We start from the raw sequence: 23,784 nt of genomic DNA on the forward strand, positions 1-23,784 counted from the left end.
GGAGGTCGTTCTGGCCTCTGGCAGTAGAAGTCTAACAGGGAAAAGAGGTCCAGGGAGCCCCATCAAGCAGGTCACTGTCAAACAGCGTTATTTTTAAAGTCACTAAGCAAATTGATTAAATTAAATTAAATTAAACTAAATAAAACTTAAATCCCTCAGTCACACTAGCCATATTCTAGGTGCTCAGTAGCCTTACACAGCTAGTGGCTAAGTATTATTTTTCTCATCATAAAGATTTAGAATGTGGTGTTTTATTTTCATTATTTTAAAAATAACAAATATATGTTTTAATGTATTATATATACACATGTCATATACATTAGCATATATAAATACATATGGATATAGTCAATATTTTAAATGATTCAAAATTTGTCTTGTTTCACACCAACTACATTTTTTGACCTTTTGACCCCCTTCATCTATCTCTTAAAGTCTTCATAGAATTTATTCCACTAATTCTTCTTAGTTCTAAAATCCCTAAAGGATTCTCCAACAACTATCAAGTACGATCAGCAAACTCAGCTTTAATGCTGTTAAGTTCCGTTCTCTGACTCCTACAGGTCATATTATTAAGGACTTACTGTTGAGGACAGCGAACATTATGTGTTGTTATCAGTATATCATAATAAAAACCTGAAACAGAAAAAACTCTAGGGTTTTGGGTATTATTTTTTAGAGCACATTACTACTCAAAGATCTTTTTCTTGTTCAGACGAGATCAGGCACGTTCAGGGTGGTATGGCCGTAGACAAAGATCTTTTTCTATACAGTACCTTTAACTTTGATTTTAGAATAATATTACATATATATTTTTTAAAGGTGCAAAGACAGAACAGAGAGCTCCTATATACCTTCCTCTTAGCTTTCTTTATATAACCACAAGACATTTGTCCAAACCAAAAGCTAGCACAACAGTATTCATCAAACAAAAGCTTTTCTATGGAGAGTCTATACTTTTTCAGTGACTGATAATGCCTCTGAGGTAATCAAACATCGAGATTTGCAATTGAGGAAATTCTTAATATTATTCCTAATTTAACTTGACTCCCAGCTGTTCAATGATAAAGTGTAATCTTCTGTGATATATAGGTTCATAATAACATTGACTTTGGTGTTGGAAGGAACCATAGAAGTCATCTGAATTAGTGTTTTTTAAAGTTCAAATGATGACCCAGGTCATAAAATGAATTTCATGAATCACAGCTAGCATGTTTAATGAAAAAAATAGAAAAGAGAGTACAACAACATGAGAAGAGTATTAGTTTCCTAAATCTTCTGTTTTAGTTATATATACTTGTATGTTTATACTGATTCTAACCATTAAAAAATATTCTGGCCCAGCCCTGGCTGGTTGGCTCAGCGGTAGAGCGTTGGCCAGGCGTGTGAAAGTCCTAGGTTTGATTCCTGACCAGGATATACGGGAGAAGCGCCCATCTGCTTCTCCACCCTTCCCCCTCTCCTTCCTCTCTATCTCTCTCTTCCCCTCCTGCAGCCAAGGCTCCATTGGAGCAAAGTTGGCCCGGACGCTGAGGATGGCTCCATGGCCTCCACCACAGGCACTAGAATGGCTCCAGTTGCAGTGGAGCGACGCCCCAGAGGGGCTGAGCATTGCCCCCTGGTGGGCATGCTGGGTGGATTCCGGCCAGGTGCATGTGGGAGTCTGTCTGCCTTCTCTGCTTCTTCCCACTTCGGAAAAAAAAAATACAATATATATATATATATTCTGGCCCCGGACAGTTGGCTCAGGGGTAGAGTGTCGGCCCGGTGTGTGGATGTTCTGGGTTCAATTACTGGTCAAGGCACACAAGAGAAGTGACCATCTGCTTTCCACCCCTCTCCTTTCTTTTCCTCTTGCACCCATGGCTTGAATGGTTCAAGCTGGCCCCAGGTGCTGAGGATGGCTCCATGGCCTCACCTCAGGTGCTAATAGTTCAGTTGCTAAGCAACAGAACAGTGGCCCAAGATGGACAGAGCATCTCCTGGAAGAGGGCTTACCGGGTGGATCCTGGTCTGGGCGCATGTGGGAGTCTGTCTCTCTGCCTTCTTCTCAATAATAATAAAATATATATATTCCTTATCAAAGGTTAATCAAAAAAAGTCTTAAAAGTCACTCATCTGCATCAAGCCAAGGAAGGAAACCTCTCTTGACCATCTCCAACAGGCAATAACACCACTTCCCTTTAAATACTTTCTACTTAAATTCACACAGTTACATTAGAAACTATAGGATGTGGAACCAACATCCATCTCCACTGACTTAATCCACACTGCACAGAAAAGGGTTTTGTTCTTCCAAAGAAAAATATCCTGCAGTCTTTTTTTTTAACAGTGAACAGAGGTTGTTACACCTAAAAATCAAAAAGGTACAAAAGAAAGATTTATTTTTGGTTACTTAGAACAGGCTCTTTAGACAAAGGCCAAGGAAAGAAAACCAGAGGAAACATCCATAAAGGACTGTAGACGGGAGAAGAGAAGCAACAGCAGGTAAAAAGGGCAAGTCAATAAAGGGACGCCTCTTATTTAGAGGCGACAGGAAAAACACGCTCAGACAGCAGTTTCCTAAGAGTATGCATTCCCACTGGCAAACAGTCTTTTTTTCTCTTAAGATTGTATTTATTGGTTTTACAGAGAGAAGAGATAGGGTGCAGGAGAGTCAGAAGTATCAACTCATAGCTGCTTCACTTTAGTTGTCCATTGATTGCCTGCCGTATGTGCCTTGACCAGGCAAACCCAGGCTTTGAACCACAGACCTCAGCATTCCAGGTCAACGCCCTTTCCACTGAGCCAGGCACAACTCTTTCATATATATATGTATATAATTCACCATTAAATATTTTATACACATACACACATACACAATTCACCAAACCTGTACTCAGCTGACTGGCAACTTCATTCTACCTAAAATGCAGAAGAAAGTCAAAATATATAAAGGGAAAAATAAATTCTGAAGTCAAAAAATCCATGGACTAAAACGAGCTCGTGTATTTCACACTTACAGGAGCAGAGGGCCTCAGGGCCTGATTCAAAGCCTTGTTACTCCAACTTTGCTCCCAGTTCTAACTACAGCATCCATTTTTAAGACAAGAGCAGTTTAAGAGCATTAAATTAAGGAGGCAGGGCAAGCATGGCTACACAGGGGTACACTGGCAACCTTACTGCCAAGGGTGACTGAGAAAGTGACCACAGCAGACATGGGGACTCAAGTAGCTAATGTCCAGGAGAATCTGGACAAACCACGCATGTGTCTCACAAAGCTCAGAATGATGACTGTCATTTATTTATAAGGTGGACACTAAAGTCCACATGGAAGATTCTTCTTCTGCAAAATTGTGGCATTTTTAACATGAAAAATGAAGGCCCTAACTTTCAGGAAATTTTCTATCTACAATTACTAGAATAAGAAAAGTTTTAGTTTGCAAAAAGGGATAAATCCTCAGTATTTGAGAAACTCAGCCATCCAGAACACTTGCTTCCCTGAGGACTGTGCTTCGCTTAATTTTTACCTTTTACCTCAGTGCTTTCAAAAGTTCTGTCTCTGACTATTTAAACCAGCACACCATAAAGTAATCCTCGATGTTGATAAAGGGCAGTGTGTGCCCAACGCTAGATATTAGAATCACCTGGGGAACTTGGTAAAAGGCTGGTGTTCAAATTCCCCAACCAGAAATTCTGATTTAATTAGTCTAGAGAGAGCTTGGCATGAGACTTGTTAAAGTGCTCCAGGAGAGTGACATTTGACCAGAGTTGTGAACCACTTAGATTAATAATTTTCTAAATGATATCTTTAAGAATCGTTAAGGGATCTTTTTTTTTTTTTTTTTTTAGATTTTTTTTAGATTTTTTTATTGATTTTTAGAGAGAGAGAAGGGGAGAGACAGAAGAGTGGGGAAAAGGGAAGGAACAGGAAGCATCAACTCATAGTAGTTCCTTCTTGTATGTGCCTTGACCAGGCAAGCCCAGGGATTCGATCCGGCAACTTCAGCATTCCAGGTCAACGACTGATCCACTGTGCCACCACAGGTCAGGCTAGAATGAATCATTAAGGAATCTTTAAGAGAGATACAGTATGCAGCATTTCCCAACTTTGTCTTTAAATCCGCCCCCTTTTTTTCACAGAGCACCTTAAACCTCTGACTTCATAACTCTTCGGCTGAAAATCAAGGTAAATATTGTTTAAATGTTAAGAACCAAATTGTGCCACTTTCCAAAATATACCAAAGCTTTAATATGCTTAGAGGTAAGGGAGGTGAGAGAAAGGGGAAAATGGGGGCTCACTGGTATACCACGATCATGTTTTTTATTATATTTATATTACCAAAATTCCAAATGAAAGATTTTAATTTTTACTAAAAATGTCATAGTTAATTGAAATGATGTTTAAAAGCATTCCTACACTGTAAAAGCTAAAGTAAATTCATGCTGCCCTCTAATGGTTCAAGATAAACATTTTTACCTGTACTACACCAAAAATACACACTGATGATGAATAATTTTATTATTGTTGTAAATAGGAGAATCATCTTAAGTAATATAGAAAGTAAGATTTCACTTTTTTGGGTGTGCCTGAGATTCAAAAGATTAAGAACTGCTATATTCAGCTTGACCAGGTGGTAGCAAAGTGGATTGAGCATTGGATTGGGACATGGAAGACCCAGGTTCAAAACCCTGAGGTTGCCGGCTTGAGCGCAGGCTCATCTGCTTTGAGCACAGCTCACCAGCTTGAACCCAAGGTCACTGGCTTGAGCAAGGGGTCACTAGCTCTGCTGTAGCCCCCCGGTCAAGGAATATATAAGAAAGCAATCAATGAACAACTAAAGTGCCACAACGAAGAATTGATGCTTCTCATCTCTCTCCCTTCCTGTCTGTCTGTCCCTATCTGTCTCTCTGTCTCTGTCACATACACAAAGGAAGACTGCTATATTCATGTTCAAAAATTTTTAAATGCAAGCCATTTTCATCAAAGTATCATATTTGCCCACATATACATCTGACAGTCAAGAGAAAAATGTATGCTGCCCCTGAGCCCTCCATAACTGCCCCCTCCAATTCTTCACACGCCTGTGGCAAAGCTCTTCCAACTCAATGCTCAGACCCCATGAAAGAATTTTGAAAACTATGTGTATTCTTGCACATTTTATTACATCTAAAATTTGTTTTAAGTGACAGGAGGGGTGATAGTGAGACAGACTCCCACAAGTGCCCTGACCAGGATCCATACCCAGCAACCTCATCTGAGGCTGATGCTACAAGTACCAAGCTATTTTTAGTGTCTAAAACCAATGCTTAGACCAACTGAGCTAGCCTCAGCACCTGGGGCTGACACTAAAACCAATTGAGCCACTGACTGTGGGAGGAGAAGAAAAGAAGGGGGAGGGGAAATGAAGCACATGGTTGCTTTTCCTGTGTGCCCTGACCAGGAATCAAACCCAGGACGTCCACACATACCCAGGCCAATGCTCTATCCACTGAGCCAGCCAGTCAGGGCCTACATCTAAAATTTAAATTAGCATCTAAAATTTTTCATTAGAAGTTTAAATACTTCCATAGGATATAGTTTCTGACTTACTGTACATACTGACATTTTAAAATAAAAGTGTATGTTACTCCTTTAAATATGTCCAAAGGTATCTAAATATCCTAACAAGTTGATATCTATCCTCATCTACTTCAGAAATACCTAAACTCTGTAAAACTCCTGAGTTTTACATCATTGTTTTTTTTCTTGAACTTGCATTTTATTCCACTGTCTCCACAGAATTTTATCCTAATGTTATATTTTACACCTGAAAGTCTTTTACTGCTCACTCTAGCATAATTCTATGATAAAAAATATAGGTATTAATTTAAATTTTTAGAAGTTTGTATCTCTAGTGACTATAAGCATGTATTTTTCTAAATGTTGTAGAATAATCCATTATTGCAATTATTATTAGCAGATAATTAATGAAACAACATAAATTACAAATTTTGATAATTTTTAAACAAAAAGTCAAATCTTAGTGGGCATGTTTCTTAGTGAGATGAGGAAGGACTTTTTTAAAAAAACGTATATTGTTGTATTTATGGAAGAATATTTCTTACTGCTAAAATAAGACAGGTTCTCAATTTCTTATTTCACAATTTTCTAAGTAGATATAATCACTGGAAAAGATAATTCACATTAAGAAACAAATCATCTCTGAGTTTTGTAAAAGCAATTTTTTTTTCTATGTCACAACATACATTGTGATCTATGATCAGAAAGTATTTTTAATGCTGTGTCCATCTGAGAACTTGATTAGGACCTCTTGCAGTTTGTTGAAAGCAAAGAAGTAGAAGCTAGCTGACTGGCAATGGGATGTATTACAATTGTTACAATTATTTAATTTCTCAATTTCTAGAAAGCAGTCTGAAAAGGCATTCCTAAGCCTTATGAAATGACTATTAATTATATCAGTTATTTGTAAACGTCTTTAATTTGGTATACTCAGAAAAGGTAGAAAAATAAAAACATTAATTCAATATCTGTCTGCTAACAGTATTTGTTTTATAAAGTGATTTTACATTATCATGCATTTTAAATATATTTTCACCATAACTTTGGACCTGCAGGTGGCCAACACCCAACAGCACCCACAGGTGACCAATCCCACCTCAGCTAGAAGAAATGTCTCACCATGTTTCTCAAATCAAATAGATGTCGGGCTTAAAAGGAAAGAGTTTTAGTTCGTCTCACAAAACAAGACCCAACCATATGCTATATATATAAGAGATGAACTAAAAACAGAAAAAGGCTAAAAATAAAAGGATAAGCAAAGGTGTATTAGGCTAGTGAAAACAACGATTCTTATCCCAGGATCAAAGTAGAATTCCAGCTAAAACGCATTAATGTCAAAGGCCATTTTTTAATACTAAAATCCATAAACTCTCAAATACTATGTTATAGTTATGAATACCTGTGTTGGCCCAGCAACTACACTTATGAATCAAAAACTACAGGAGATGCAGGGAGCTAATGAGAAAAGCACACATTTACTAAGACCTGTTAGCACACCCCTCTCCATACACGACTGATCACGTGGCGGCAGCGGCGGTGGGGGCAGTGGTGGTAGTGGGGAAGTAAATTGAAAGAAGACCTTAGCAACAAGCAGAAATTTTCCTACAAAATAGAGGAAATATTTTGTTCTAGCATGACATTCCCACTCCTTAGCAACTTCAGGTTGCACTAAATTATTAGACTCGACACCAACGCTATGCGACATAACGCCTGGACTAAGTCACAGTCTGTCCCTTTCCCACCTTCAGCCGTCTTTCAGCTGCTTCTATGTCTGGTTATTTAGCCCACTCCTGTTGTTAAACCCCGGCCTAAAGCACACCCAACACTTTTGAGCCCTCCCGCAGGCTGACTAAATTTGCTTCTATTAATAAACAAGTTGAAGCTAAAGCTATGGAGGGGGAGACTGCCTCTCCATCACTGGGACGGTGTCCGGAACCTCCCTACCTCCCTTCTTTTTCTACTCCTGCTACTGTGAGAGCTGAAACCAGGCTCACGCCTATCGATCAGGCATTAATGAAAAACCATTCCAAAATTAGAACTATCAGCAAGGTACACACTGTTGACTGTAAATAAAGGGAGTTTTTATGGGCTATCTCGGGAACTTTGCCACCACTTACCAAAATCTTTCTTTGAGAAAGTACTTAGCATTCTAAGTTTCCAGTAACCAACATAAAAACAAACTTTGGAACATGACCTATTTTTGCTGATCACTCAAAATCTTGCCCAGAATGTAGTAGACACAATATTCCATTTCCAAGAAATGCTGTTATTGCAGGAAATTCTATAAACATGTAACATAAACACTCATTAATAGTCTCAGCAATTGCATTAAAAACCATACTGAAATTTCCTTCTAAATTCAATTAACATTAAAAATTTCAGAAACCCTTTGTTAAAAATCAATAGTTCAAGAAAATACAGAAAAAGTGATTGAATTTAAGGAAAAACACTGGCATAATATAATACCGTTTTTTAATTTATAAAGGAACTCTCCAAACCAAAGAAGAAAAAAAAGATGCAGAATTTTTCAAATTTCTCAGAGCTAATGCTAGCAATTTGTATAAATTTTTTATGCAATTCTAAAATCAGAGCCCACTCATCGATGTCACATGCCATGTGAAAACAAGCTCCACAAATGGAACTGTCATTTGCCCTGTTTTTTTAAAACTCAGTAAGCATTGCTGAAGCAACATTTTGCTTAACTGAACAAAAAAAGACGTTTATGACATAACTCCGCTTCAATCACAAATAAAGGAAACTAAATATTAGACTAGGTTTTCGGAGCTTAAAAAATAGATTAATAAAATTAGCCTCAATTAAAACAGTAAAAGGATGCCGTTTACTTCTCCTAACCCAGGATAAAAATTGTTGAATTTTTAAAATGAATTTAGGACTATAAAGGTAGGTCACTTCTTGTAAAAAAAAAAAAATGAAAACAAAAATTATGAATTTAGTATTTATCACATTAAAGCTGTTAGCTGCATTTTCCTAAAAAGTCATGATAAACTTGGTGGTGGGGAGCAGTATTTAGAGTAATTATTCTCTTTGTGCTTTCCTTATATTCACCTTTATGGAGAATAATTTTTTAAACTTCTAATTGAGAAAGGACCTATCTCAAAAGCTTTTTTAAATTGACCAAATAAGACAGTCAACCTAGAATAATAAAGTCTTTTTTTTTTTTTTTTTTAAGAATTGGCTTTGTTTACTTCTGTGTGTGTTTGTTTTAGGGAAATCTGAATGTTAAATTTGTATGACATGAGAAAAGATTTTTATGTAATAAACAGAACAGGTGTTTACATAAAGCGGTAAGCGTGGCTCCTGCCCGACTGCCCGTAAGAGCAGAACAAAGAAGCCTGAACACTAGCTGGGTGGTGAGGAAGCAGGGACAGCCATGCCTCGGGACTGAGGGGAACAAAGCCAAGGATCAAAAGCAGAGCGAATGGCTATCAAGCTCTGACAAGGTAGAAAAGTATGTGTATAAAGTGCTGCAAACAATTACATAAAAGGCACCAGTTTTCTGAGGCTCATGTTTAAATTCCAAGTTAATAGCTGTTGATGTGCACAGTAATTTTCCAAGGGAGAAATGACTGTCTGGGATGCAATGTCAAAATTACTCCAGGACCAACTAAATTCCAAAAAAAGGCCAAAGTATGTATATTTGTATTACAGGCTCCGTCATTCCTTCTAGAAAGCATACACTCAGAAACTGCAACAGAATCACAGCCTGATTCTTTTTTATAATAGTTGGGCTGAAATCAATGTCCCAGTGCAAATACACTGACATTTAAATACTTTTTAAGGAACTAAAAAAACATGGCATGTGTGGTCATGAAATGTTATATTTAATCCTGAAAATACCAATATGAGGAAGCACAATTTACTCTCCCAATTCACAGATGGAACTCGACAGCTAAGCAGCCTGCTCAATCCACACAGCTACCATCCTAACTCCGAATATGTACCTATAACTAGACTATATTTCCTACAATAAAATAAATATTAACATTATGTAACATTTATTGAGCAAAGCAGTAGCTAAGCAATTTACAGACACATGATTTTATCCTCAAACACTAAGAAATAAATATTTCAGCCCCTAGTAAGACATTTATTTATAATGGTTTTGGCCAAAGGTTAGAGAGGCAAAAATCTGATGCTCTTAGAAATGGTTTTAACTTCAAATAAGATTGAATATTACAAAATATGTTTTGAAATCAACTTCATTTACTTACATACAATGAAGTGGGCCTACTTTAAGCTTTTGGCTAATGAGTTTTAACATACATACACCCATAGGGTGGCATCCACGTATTTCAATGTTTCATTTTCATCTCCATTTAGCTCAAAATATTTTTCTAATATTGTGATTTCTCCTTTGACCTCTTCACTATTTAGAAATGTGTTGTTTAATTTCCAAGTATTTATGGAATCCCTTTGTGGTCAGAAACCTAGTTTATATTATTTCAAGTCTCTTAAATGTATTGAGAATTCTCTTGTAGAACAGTATATCATCTCTCTTAGTGACTGTACCATACACACTTCAAAGAATGCATATTCCGCTATTATTACATGGAGAGTCCCCTAACAGCAATTGACAAGGTTGTTGATATCTATAGCTGTCTTAAGCATGAGCTGCTATAACAAAATACCACAGACTGGGTGGCTTAAACAATATTAGCTTGTTTTTTCACAGTTCTAAAGGCTAGAAGTCCAAGATCAAGGTGTTAGCATGGTCAGTTTCCAGGCAGAGCTCTCTTCCTGGCTTGTAGACAGCAGACTTATGGCAGCTGGGGGGAGAGGGGACAGCATATACAGCTAGCTATCTGGTGTCTGTTCTTATAAGGACACTAATCACAGCATAAGGGCCTTAGCCTTGCAACCTCTCTAAACCTAAGGACCTCTCAAAGGTCCTACCATCACATTGGGAGTTAGGGCTTTAACATGTAGATTTGGAGAGAACACAGTTCAGTCTATAGCAGTAGCAGCAGCCTTATTGCTTTTCTATCTACTTATTCTAAGGCCTATTAGCAGGCGCACGTAATGTTTAGAATTGTTAGGTCTTCTTGACAGTTGTTCCCTTTCATCACTGGTAATTGTATCCCTGACAATATTCCTTGCTCTGAAGTCTGCTTTGTCCAATACAAGTAAAACTACTCCAGGTTCATATGATTAGTGTTTGCATTGACTGACATTTTCCATTCTTTACTTTTAACCAATTTTTATATTTAAAACGGCTTTCTTTACATCACATATGGTTATATTTCCTGCTCTTTTATCCAGTCTGACATTCTCTACCTTTTAACTAAAGTATTTAGAACATTTACATTTAATGTAATCATCAATGTGACTGGGCTTAAATCTACATCTTGTTCTTTGTTTTCTACACTGCTCACAAAAATTAGGGGATATTTCAAAATGAATATGAAGCAATAAAAAAGCATTTGATTTTTTTATTAAATAAGAACATCAGAAAAGCAAATGACAAGTCAAAGAAAGTTGTTCAATTATGCAAATGAGATGCAAAACCAACTTTTATTTCATTGGTGAAAATGCACTATACAAAAGGCTGAAAGCATTGGAGTATCTGCATGTTCCTTGATCCTCTAATTTTTGTGAACAGTATATGTACGCCATGTGTTCTTTACTCCTCTTTTCTATCTTCTTTTAGATTACAATTTTTTATGATTCCATTTTATCTCCACTGTTGTAGTCTTAACAATTACTTTTTCTGTGTTTTAATATACATCTTTAACATACTACACATTCCCTTCACATTGTATTGTATCAGTTCATATATAACGTAAGAACCTTACCTAGGTTTTCTAGATGCTGATGATGGTAGGGTAAGGCTGGTTTCAGTTATTCTATTACAACCAGAAGCATAAGCCCTCAAAATACTCTTTTAAATAATTTGATTTTTAACTAATTCTTGGGAAATCAGATGTTGGGGGACCATCTTCATATTTCACTTCAAAGAAAAGGTTATGTTTCTATTTCATAAAATGAAGTATCACAACTGGTCTTACTAAGCATTAAGTTTTGTTTTAGAGCAGGGGTCCCCAAACTTTTTACACTGGAGGCCAGTTCACTGTCCCTCAGACCGTTAGAGGGCTGGACTATAAAAAAAACTATGAACAAATCCTTATGCACACTACACATATCTTATTTTAAAGTAAAAAAGCAAAACAGAAACAAATACAATATTTAAAATAAAGAACAAGGAAATTTAAATCAACAAACTGACCAGTATTTCAATGGGAACTATGCTCCTCTCACTGACTACCAATTAAAGAGGTGCCCCTTCCGGAAATACGGCGAGGGCCAGATAAATGGCCTCAGGGGGCCACATGCAGCCCACGGGCGGCTGTAGTTTGGGGACCCGTTCTAGAGAGTTACAATGTTTACTGGTTCCTATTCTTAATTTAAATACAGGCTACCTATGATGAGCTGCTGACTCAGAATCATCCTCCACCTACCCCAAAATCATCTCCCTGGCTCTCTGATTCCCTCACTTCCTATTTCAGTTCATCTGCCCTCATCTTTGCTTTGGCAACCTAGTCAAATTTTCTTCTCTGGCATATGAGTTTTCAAAGACAATGTATTTTTAATGATTTTTTTATTATGGATTTATAAGTATTTCCCCTAAATAAAAAATATTCTTAATGTACTTAATTTAGTCCTATGTGAAAATACTTAAAACTTTGACTTGTAGCCTATCTTTCAATTCTACATCTAGTCTATAAAATGATATCCTCATAAGTAGAATTTTAAAAAGAAATATAATTTTGAAACGTTATGACATACATTCAAAGTATAAGGCATATGATAAAAATATGTAAATATATTCCCCAAATCAAGAGATGTAATACACAAAAGGCAAAATTATATATAACTATTAGAATGAATTCCTATTTTTCACCACCTCATATCTATTTCATTTATCCAAGAAGTTTCAGAGCTGTGTATCTGGCTGACTTTTGCCTATTCTGTTGAGCCACATGAAGCTGACATACTAGTAGGTTTAAAAAGAAGGCAAATATCGGCAATTTCATATAGTTTAAACTCTCATTTATCATTTAGCCACCAGCCTCAGAACAGGAGCCAAAGTGAATGCACCCAGACTGTATGTTGTTTCATCAGTATACATGCACCATCTGGTGGCAGGAAGTAAAATTGCAGGTTTATACTTGTTACACCAGTACTGCTACAAATATTTTCAGTTTCTTGACAGTTCCACTTTCTTTCCAATATGCTTTATAAAGGGTCATTTTACACTAGTAAAAAATTCTGAGACTGACAGTTGAACAAGCTTAAAATAAACAGGACTCCTAACAATAATTAGCAGCCAGTCGTCATATATAACATAAACTTTGAAATATAATAAACAAGCTATTTCAAAAACTAAAAACTCAGTTATTTCTAGTTTTACTGATAATTAACATAATGACAAAATCAGTTCAGACATTTCAAAACACTTGTTTCACCCTATCATATTTCTTCTCTTTAAAGTTCTTTCCAAGTCTCATAGGTTAATTTTCCAGGTCAACTGCAAGGGGGAAGAGGATGAAACCTCAAGTAGTTACCTGGTTCTGCCCATAGGAACAAGTAATTTTGGGGCATGATAGTCACAACTCTTTCCTCGTTTAACTTGCTATGGCCCATACCACACATGTTAAAGAAAGCAACTTGACTAACCTAGGCACAAGTGATTGGCCCAGGAATTGGATCCACTAAACAAAGGCAAGCAAATATTGTCTTCACACAAAATATATTCCAATCACACCTGAGGACAGGGGTACTTGGCATGGGTACAAGCCATAAAATTCTTCTAAAATGAATGACAACAAACCAATATACAAACCCTTTTGGGAAGGGAGTACAAATCCTAGATGAACGAACAACAGATGGGTCACTCAAACTGAGGTCGTATCCTAAACAATGGCGTTTTCTGCAAGAGACATTACACAGGCTACTCTGAAAGCTCTAGACCCCGAGCTTCCTTTTCCCATATGTACTTCCAACCAACACTCAAAGCCAAAGATTATCTTTGCACAGCCTTCATTGAGGCTTCAAAGAGTGAGAAAATGACTCCTCCTAAATACCTCATAGGTAATATAAACTCAACACGGTCAAAATCGAACTCCTCATTTCTCCCAAGACCTGCTCCAACTCCTCCCATTGTCAACAGTATTTCTAGCGATTTAGAGATGTGAAAGTTATCCTCTGTTCCCCATCCAATCCATCTCCAAGTGCTATCAAGTCTACCTTCTAAATACCTACACGCCAGCCACCCCTTCTCCCCATCTTCACTGTCCCCAGCTCTCACCATGTTAAGTCTGAACTACAATAATATCCTTGTAATTCATCTTTTTCCCTTAAATTCTAAGCCTATCCAAACTATATGTTCTCCATATACCATTAAAGTAATATTCTTTTTTAATAATTATATATATATGGTTATTTTGTCTCCCAGTTTAAAATCCTTCAATGACTGTGAATCACCTTCAGGAAATACTCGACACCGCCTCTCGGCGTGCCACCTGAGCACATCCAGACCAGCACCCTGCCTGAACTTCAGCCTTGTCATCCCAGCCGGACCAATTTGCTTGCAAGTCCACGAATGAACTAAACTTCTCAGGATTCTTTGCCGTTATTCCCACCATCTAGGTTGCTTTCCCTAACCTTCTTCACCTGGCTGACACCTGGTTAACCATGAAGATTCGGTTTAAGTGTGAATTCCTCCAAGGAGGCTTCTCTGATTCCCCAGTCTGAGGGAAGTGATTGTTCTCAGTGTCTCCATCTCACCATACGGACACAGCTATCATTCTGTTCTTGTTTCTTTTCATTGTCTCCCTCTTCCAACAGTCTCAGAATCTACTAGATTGTGTTTCATTAAAGTATCTACTCTAACACAACATGTGGCAAAGGGTAGGCTGGCATTCAAATAAATTTTTGCTGAATGAATGAGGCCTCACCAAAGTCCTTTCATTTGCTATTATGTTTATTTAGAAAATAAGGAAAGTAAGGGAGGTCCAGTGCCTTGCCCAAAATCCCACATCTAAGAGCATCAGAACTGCAATTTGAACCGAACGTTCTGACAGTAATGGAAATTATTTTCTCTCAGAATCTGTGCCTTTGGGGAACTGTTCTATGAAATCATTGTGCTCTTCAGAGCCATTTGCATGGGACTAAACCCTGTTTATCCAGGCTGGGCGCAAACCCAACCTTGGCCAATTAAAGTCCCCCCCACCCCAAATCCAGTCTGCATGACAAACGCTGGGATGGCCAGTCTACTCAAGGTCCCCCCGCCCCTAAGAATAATCCCAAACCAAAAGCGTGTTCTCCTTCTCTAAAGTGCAAGTCAAAGGACTTGGTAGCAAAGGAAGTATAGTAAATCAAGCGAGTTTCTTTGAAAATAAAGCCAAGCAGAAGAAAAATGAGACAAGAGCTAGAAAGAGAAATGAAAAACGAGGGGAAACAACACGAAAGGTCTCCACCCAGCCCTGCCTGAAGCGCTCCCCGAGACATTCCAGTTACACGGGGCAAGCTCCCCCTTTCAGTGAGTGAGGCGGACGGGTGGCCCTTTGGCAATCGGCATCAGTGGGCCATGGGCTCTCTGGCCACTTGCCAAGCAATCATAATTTTTTTCTTTCATCTGTGAATGTACAAAACTTATAAATTGTAGGTGGCCTGATTTTAACCATTCTATTCCTTGAGATAATGTATATTAATTTTTTTGTAACAAATCTGGGACAACAAAAAAAGCACACAATGTTCTCCAATCTTTATATCTTGTACTTGGTCATATAAATTTGTGTATGCTTTCAAGTGTATAATATACCTGTTAGTGAACAGGGCCACAAATGAGACAAAAATGCACCTGGACTTTCAAACATCCTGGGTATAACAAAGGCCGACCAGTCCTTCAGATTCCAGGTCGTAATAATAATCTCTTTTCTCTCCAGCCACCGAAATGGGGGTGGGGAGAAGGTGGGGAAGGTCTTTTTATGAGTTCCTCCTTAGGCCTCTGAACAAATTCAAATGGAGGAACCTTATCAGGAAAGAATGGACTAAAAAGACAACATGGGTAATATCTAATAATTACTTAACATTATTTTAAGTAGAAAGCAAAAAGATCTTTTTAAAAACCCCTATTAATGATATCTGTTTCTTAAACTTCTTAATCTTTCATTCCTAGCCTTATTAAGCAGCTACTGCTTCAGCTGGAATATGAACAAGAGGAGACCTCTTGAATCTTTGGGTCCATATTCCCTGTAACAAATTCAAGGGTTGTCACCTGCAAATTACACCATGTGGTACCATCATTTTAACAGAGTAATGGTGAGCAGAGAGCTTTTGTGAAACACGGCAGGGCAGCTTCCCCATTTTCTTCTTACCCTTTTTGGAACCTACAGAAAATTCTCAAGGCCCTCCAGAAATCTGGAGGGAAAGCCCACTTAATCCATTAAATGGGAATGGCCTACGGCACAACCCTTTGGAGAAGTCAAATTAAATTCTTGTACCCTTCATGACAACATGGAATCAGATTGTGAAAAGAGGAATGGCCAAAGGAAAAATGTCAATATTCTTAATAGAAGATGTAAAGCAGAAAAAGTAAAATCAAAGCAAACCACAGGAGCCCTGTGACATCCTCATATTCCAAGCCCTCTCCCTCCTCTCATGCCATTCACACCGCCTGTTCCCTCTCCTTCTTCAGGCCTTTGTTACTAACAATGCCACCTTCTTGGTGAGTAACTGCCGCACACTGACGGACTGCCTCCCCCACGAGAGCATGAGCTCCATAAGGACGGAGATGAATGTCTCATTTTCACCACTTTGGCACCGGATGCCTTTCGTTTATAAGTAATGAAACACAGTGTTATATATTAATTATACCACAACAAAAAAAAATTAAAAATAAATAATAAATTTACTAATCAAAACTCTAGCAAAATTTCAATATAAGACTATAAATATCAAAATCAATAAACACTTAAAAGCTAAGTACCTTACCAATAGAAAATAGACAAGGTTGCTACGTCAGGTGACCAAACCTCTCTAGTGTGCTCAAGTAGGCAGACAGTTTTATTTCTATTAGGTAAGCTGACCGACAAGGAAGGTAATGGGCATGTCATACAAAAAAACAGAGAGTGAAGCAACTAGGAGACAAATGTTACGTCTCTCTTGCCTCCTACGCAGCACAGACACCAGCTGAGAGTGGACATGTCTGCCACAGGATGTGCCACGTATGCAAGAGGACACAGATGATGGAAGAACATCCCAGGGACCCAGGACACCTCAGGGTTTGGGCCAAGGCAGCCAGGAAAGATGGCAGACACACTCAAGGATGACTCAGGAGGAAGTGGTGGACCATGATCACCCAGTGCAGGTGTCAGCAGGGCAAGCATGAGAGGTGTCAGCTACCTGGTGGACAAGGAACATCGCCACAAAGACCAGAGAAGCCAGGGCACCATACAGGACACCCACAGAAGTGAGGGCCCTTTCTTCCTCCCAGGACAATTGCTGAGAGCAAAGTGGGAGGGGCAGAAGTCTAAGAGACTGTCCCCTTTTTTTTCTTCAAGAACCTGAGCAAAAATATTTAAATGAATTACTAACAATTTGAATATGGACCAAGTTTTAAATCATCATTTATCCATTACCAAGAAAGATATCACAAAGTATTAGATTATGGAGAGAGTAAATAAATATCTCTCCTCACATCTGAGTTGGAATGTCAGTAAGTATATGAAATAATTTTAAAAGTGTTAGCCTCCCACCCCTAGACAAAATGATAATTATGTGATATGACAGAGGTGTTTGCTAACACTACGATGGCAATCATACTACAATATAAATGTATCAAATCAATGTCAAACACCTTAAATTTTCAGTGTTATACAATTATATCTCAAAAAATTTTTAAAGCATCAGCAAATATCTGATCACATGTAAGAATTTCTTGAACATTGCAGCACTGTTCACAGTGGCCAAGACATGGAAACAACCAAAAAGCCCTTCAATAGAAGACTGGATAAAGAAGATGTGGCACATATACACTATGGAATACTACTCAGCCGTAAGAAATGATGACATCAGATCATTTACAGCAAAATGGTGGGATCTTGATAACATTATAAGGAGTGAAATAAGTAAATCAGAAAAAAACAAGAACTACATGACTCCATACATTGGTGGAACATAAAAATGAGACTAAGAGACATGGACAAGAGTGTGGTGGTTACCAGGGGTGGGGGGGAGGGAGGACATGGGAGGGAGGGAGGGAGAGAGTTAGGGGGAGGGGGAGGGGCACAGAGAACTAGATAGAGGGTGGCGGAGGACAATCTGACTTTGGGCGAGGGGTACGCAACATAATTTAATGACAAAATAACCTAGACATGTTTTCTTTGAATATATGTACCCTGATTTATTAATGTCATCCCATTACCATTAATAAAAATTTATTTAAAAAAAAAAAAAAAAAGAATTTCTTGAACATAAAAGCAGTGGAAGAAATAAAAAATAATTAACAAATTAGAGTGTATAACATCTAAATTGTAGTATATTAAAAACAACACAAAACTAGCCAACTTTCTTAAGCAGAAAAATTAAATATTTACTGTAATATCCTCAATACATAAACACTGGAAGACTGGTCAAGCAATACAATAAAAATAGGCAAACTAAAACAAATCAGAAAGGACAAGCAACTAATAATATCTGAAAATGATTCAGTCTCACAATAAAACCAAAACCTAAAAACATTCCACTTTTTAACTATCATACAAAACAAAGTGTTCAAACTCAATTTGTGTTGTCAAAATGCAACGACAATATACTGTAAGAAGTTCATACAAACTTTAATGTAATTGGGCAAAACATTATTCTTTGTAAACCAATATTTCCTTTATAATAATCTATCTTAAAGAAATAATTAGTGATGTAAACAAAAATCTGTATACTGTATACTCTTTACTATACAGCATTAATTATAACTGTCAAAAAAGAGGGAAACCTAGATGCCCCAAAAAGGTATATTTTGTTTGTATAATTATAAAGTATTATTTGTTTAGACCTGTTTGTATACTTATAAAGTATATCTTGGCCAGATGAAGCATTAACACCCATCAAAAATATTTTTCAGGCCCTGGCCGGTTGGCTCAGTGGTAGAGCATCGGCCTGGCGTGCAGGAGTCCTGGGTTCGATTCCCAGCCAGGGCACACAGGAGAAGCGCCCATCTGCTTCTCCACCCCTCCCCCTCTCCTTCCTCTCTGTCTCTCTCTTCCCCTCCTGTAGCCAAGGCTCCACTGGAGCAAAGTTGGCCAGGCGCTGAGGATGGCTCCATGGCCTCTGCCTCAGGCACTAGAATGGCTCTGATTGCAACAGAGCGATGTCCCAGATGGGCAGAGCATTGCCCCCTGGTGGGCATGCCTGGTGGATCCCGGTCAGGCACATGTGGGAGTCTGTCTGACTGCCTCTCTGTTTCCAACTTCAGAAATATACAAAAAAAATTTTTTTCAAAGATTACTTAAAGATATGAAAAATGATCACTATATTAAATGAAATGAACATAATGCTAAATATATGATGAACAAATTATGAAACAGTAAGACAAAGGAACATTATTAGGCAATTAAAAAAAGGGCTAAACCCAGATATGAGCAACATAAATGAATCTCTAAAAACAAAAGCAAACAAACAAAACAAGAAGACCATTCTATGATGTAAAAAAAAGCCAGACACAAAAAAGTAAACACTGGATGAGTCTAGCTATATGAAATTCAGTTACTGGCAAAACTATTCTATGGGGACAGAAGCATGTTTACTTTTGGTAAAAGGCAGAAGAAACTCCCAGGGGTGATGAAAACCTCCTTGATCAAGATGGTGACATATGATACACACGTTTAAAAAGTCATCAAATAAACTGTAAACATATATAATACATACAAAAATAAAATAACCAAAGTCATCAAGATGAACATTTAAGGTTTGTGCATTTTATCATTCATATATTATATAACTCCATAAAGTACTATAGAAATTGCATATAATGTAAACTTCAATTTGGTTATATTTATATGCAAAGTATAAAAAGAATATAAAGTATACAAAATATTAAAGGTGGTTAATTCTGGGACTGCAAATTATTTATAATTTCTTTTTAACTTTCTGCATTTTTCACATCCTCTATAATAAGTTAAATTGCTTTTATAAATAATCTGGAAAAGTAATAAACTTAAAAAAATTCTGCCATGCTTATTAACCCTTTGAGTAGTATGAACGCTCATGTGCATCCCCGTGCCTCCTGACCATCCAGAGTATGATCGTACATGTGTAAGGCAACATTAAAAAAAGACAAATGGGCCCTGGCCAGTTGGCTTAGCGGTAGAGCATCGGCCTGGCGTGCGGAAGTCCCGGGTTCGATTCCCAGCCAGGGCACACAGGAGAAGCACCCATCTGCTTCTCCACCCCTCCCCCTCTCCTTCCTCTCTGTCTCTCTCTTCCCCTCCCACAGCCAAGGCTCCATTGGAGCAAAAGATGGCCCGGGCGCTGGGGACGGCTCCTTGGCCTCTGCCCCAGGTGCTAGAGTGGCTCTGGTCGCGACAGAGCAAAGCCCCGGATGCGCAGAGCACCGCCCCCTGGTGCGCATGCAGGAGTCTGTCTGACTGCCTCCCTGTTTCCAGCTTCAGAAAAAAAAAAGACAAATATATGTTCTTCTTGTTTCCAGAAATTGGTTATCAAACAAACATGATTTTAAGTTAATAAAACTGTAACTGGAACTAATTTCATTTTTTGAAAAAAAACTCACTCCCACGGGTCAGCGAGCATGAAAAAACTCAGTACTCAAAGGGTTAACGAAAATTCTGTTACATTTGTAATTATCACAAAATTATGTAATGTGCAGAAAGACTTAGTACATCTGCCCAACAATTTTTTGTAAATTATAAAACTCTTAACGGAAAAAATTTAAGTAAGCTCTTACTCCTGTTTTCACAGTACTAGATTTCATTGAAAAAAATATAATTTCATGCTTTTACCACAATAAAAATTATCTTTAAAAAAATTATAAACATTCATGTTTATATTTTATTCAGACTAGTTCTTGAAAACCAGTTAATTTTTTAAGCTATTACTTTAAATAGTCCTCGTGAGTTTGTTTAACTAAATTCCATGCAAAATGTCCAAAGTCAATATTCTTTACAATTAAAATACTCTCTGAGTTTCAGAAACATTTACAGTGTGTATAAAATAATAAATAAGAACAAAACCAGAACAGACATACACACCTCTGATTGTACATGCCCCGGAAGTTGTAATTAGCTCTGTAATTTGGGAAAGGCTTGGGGTCTAGTGGCCTGTAGATGGCAGGCTCTCCCCTTTTCATGGCCAGCCCATTCAGTTCCACAGTGGGCGTTATACTACCTGTTCAGAAAACATATGAAAGGCACACAAGTGAAACATTTCCATAATAAATTATGCAAGCTAAATCTCTATTACCGTAATTTTCGCTCCATAAGATGCAATTTTCCCCTGCAAAAGTGGAGGGGAAATGCCCGTGCATCTTATGGGGCGAAAAATATGGTATTTTATTAAATATTTTAACACATCATTTGGTTCAGTTTTTTTTTTCTTATTTTCCTCCATAAAACCCTAAGAATGTCTTATGATCAGGTGCATCTTATGGAGCGAAAAAATACGGTATATATAATTGCCATGGAAGAAGAGATGATTTTCTAAGGGAGTGCATAAACAAAGTACTTAAACAGGAAAATCATATCTAATGAAATCTATTTACACCCTGGCCTGGAGCTCTGTTGGTTAGAGCGTTACCCTGATAGGCAAAGGTTGTCGGTGGGACACTGATCAGGGCACATACAGAAACAGATTGATGTTCCTGTCTCTCTCTCTCCCCCTTCCTCTCGCTCTAAAAATCAATAAGTAAAAAATAACTTTTTAAATCTATCTAGGGTTTTTGCAACATTTTCTATATTTAATGACCAAAAATTCAACTTTATAGTGATATTATTTCAAAATATGGCAAACACAAGTTTCATAGATTGATTATTTTGGATATTATAAAGAAAATATTCAACTTCACCATTAATTACCCCAGAAACCTTACAATTATCTAATTATTAAAAACATTATCATCTGTGAATATTTTTATTTACATTTTGTTAATCAAGCAATTAAACTTAACAAGGAATACAAGTTATTCTTGAATTTAATGAAAATAAATTTCAAATTTATTCTATAACCAACAATAGGACAAAGCAACACAAGTAAAGCTTTCTGTCTTTATAGAATCATACTGAAGTGTTTAGGATGAAGTGACCTATCTGAAAATAGTACCAAAATAATCCAAAGGAGAGACAGATGGAAAACAGGTTGGCCATCAGGTATGGGTAAGGGCTGCAGTTCATGATGGGTACAGAGACATTGCTATCATATCCTCTCCAGTACAAGTTTGAATAATTCCGTGATGACACATAATATAAAATTAGTATGTCAAGTTATTTTAAGTACTAAAAGGGATTATTTAATAAAATACACGTACATATGTTCCATATAACCAATCACAAAAATAAACCTAAAGTTTTCGTAGAAAGTAAAATTTACTTGCAATGTAAATTCTGTACCATTCATCTTAATTACGCCTGTGCACCATACATTTAAGGCTCCATCAAATACAAAATCGGGTCCACTTACTGCCACAAAGAAATTGGGGCTACTGCAGCACCAGCAAAGGGGTGGGGGTCCCATACAAACCCACACCAGCAGCCAGGTCACAAGCAACCCACCAAGGGTCAAGAACCTGCTCACTGTGTCTCATTTTTAAAGAATTTGTGTGAAACCACCGAAGAATTAAAAGGAACAGGAACTGAACCAAAGTAAAGAAGAGGGGAAACTAGAGGGAGTGAAGGACAGAGGGGAGGGGGGAGAAAAAGGTACAAATAAGAAAAAACAGCAAAGAAAAGTTAATAGGCTAGTAAATCAAATCAATCCAAATCCCTAATTTAATCCATACAATCAGGTCAGAGGAAGAGAAAGTCCTTTTTTCTCTCTTTTGTTCAGTACTTTACCAAGGGATAAATAAAATGTACAGACCTTATACATAAAGCATATGAATTCCTACACATGTAAACATTCATGTGACCTGTACTCAGATCAAGATATGAATATTTCCATCACCTAGAAAGCTCCTGACACCATTTCCTGGTCAAGATCTAACTCCCAAGTTACTCATTCTGACCTCTGTCATCAGATTAGTTTTGTCTGTTCTTCAAATCTGAACATGTATTCTTTTGTCTTGCCTCTTTCACTTGACAAAATGATTTTATTGACTAGATCAGTATTTCAAACTTTTTTTAATCACTGAATATTCCAATGTATTCAAACAAATTTTATACCAGTTTATTTATTGTGCTGTTGATGGGATATTTAGGTTGTTTCCAGTTTGGGGCTATTAACTAGAGAGCCACTGTGGCCTAACAAGGTGGTGGCACAGTGGAGAGACCGTTGGACTGGAGCGCAGAGGACTCAGGTTAGCAACCCCGAGGTCGCCAGCTTGAGCATGGGATCAAAGACATTACCCCATGGTCGCTGGCTTGAGCCCAAAAGTCACTGGCTTGAAGCCCAAGGTTGCTGGTTTGAACAAGGGGTCACTCGCTCTGCTGTAGCCCCCTGGTCAAGGCACATATGAGAAAACAATCATGAACAACTAAGGTGCCACAACAAAGAATTGATATTTCTCATCTCTTTCCCTTCCTGTCTGTCTCCATCTCTCCTTATCTCTGTCCCTCTCTTTGTCTCTGTCTCTCTCACTAAAAAAAAAAAAAAAGTTCTGTCTCTGTCTCTCACTTAAAAAAAATGTTCACAATGATAGATTATAAACTTCTAAGTAAAATAGGGATGGAAGAGTCTATAGTGACATAAATAAACAAAATATGAGGGGAAGAGAAAGCTCTTGGGTAGAATGACAACTAATAAATCTGAAAAGAATATTGGAATTTAAAAATCACCGTTTGGGAAAGAATAAGTTTCTGCTGTTTTAAATCACAAAAGAAAAAAAAACACTCTTTGGGAATCTTCAGAGCAGTAACTGATTCAGACAAGAACCACTAATGGGTGAGAAATCTGGTGGGTGAAGGAAAGTTGATGAGGGACAGAACGTTCATATAGTCTCCAAGTGTGTCCTCAGAAAATACTACATACAATCTAATAATAAGCCATACTTATTAACT

The 23,784-nt window shown here is 37.5% G+C and overlaps 1 protein-coding gene across 8 annotated transcripts in view; it reads right to left on the minus strand.

Annotated features, from left to right (window-relative positions):
* Positions 1-23,784, minus strand: part of STAU2 (staufen double-stranded RNA binding protein 2) — a 312,186-nt gene that overhangs the window by 243,339 nt on the left and 45,063 nt on the right. For all 8 annotated transcript variants that reach the window (XM_066266331.1, XM_066266328.1, XM_066266330.1 and 5 more), the window contains one exon: positions 20,827-20,962. In XM_066266331.1, coding sequence (XP_066122428.1) covers positions 20,827-20,962 — 136 coding nt within the window. The remainder of the gene's footprint in view (positions 1-20,826; positions 20,963-23,784) is intronic.

The sequence above is a fragment of the Saccopteryx bilineata genome, chromosome 3, assembly GCF_036850765.1.
Source record: "Saccopteryx bilineata isolate mSacBil1 chromosome 3, mSacBil1_pri_phased_curated, whole genome shotgun sequence".
Taxonomy (NCBI): Eukaryota; Metazoa; Chordata; class Mammalia; order Chiroptera; family Emballonuridae; genus Saccopteryx; species Saccopteryx bilineata.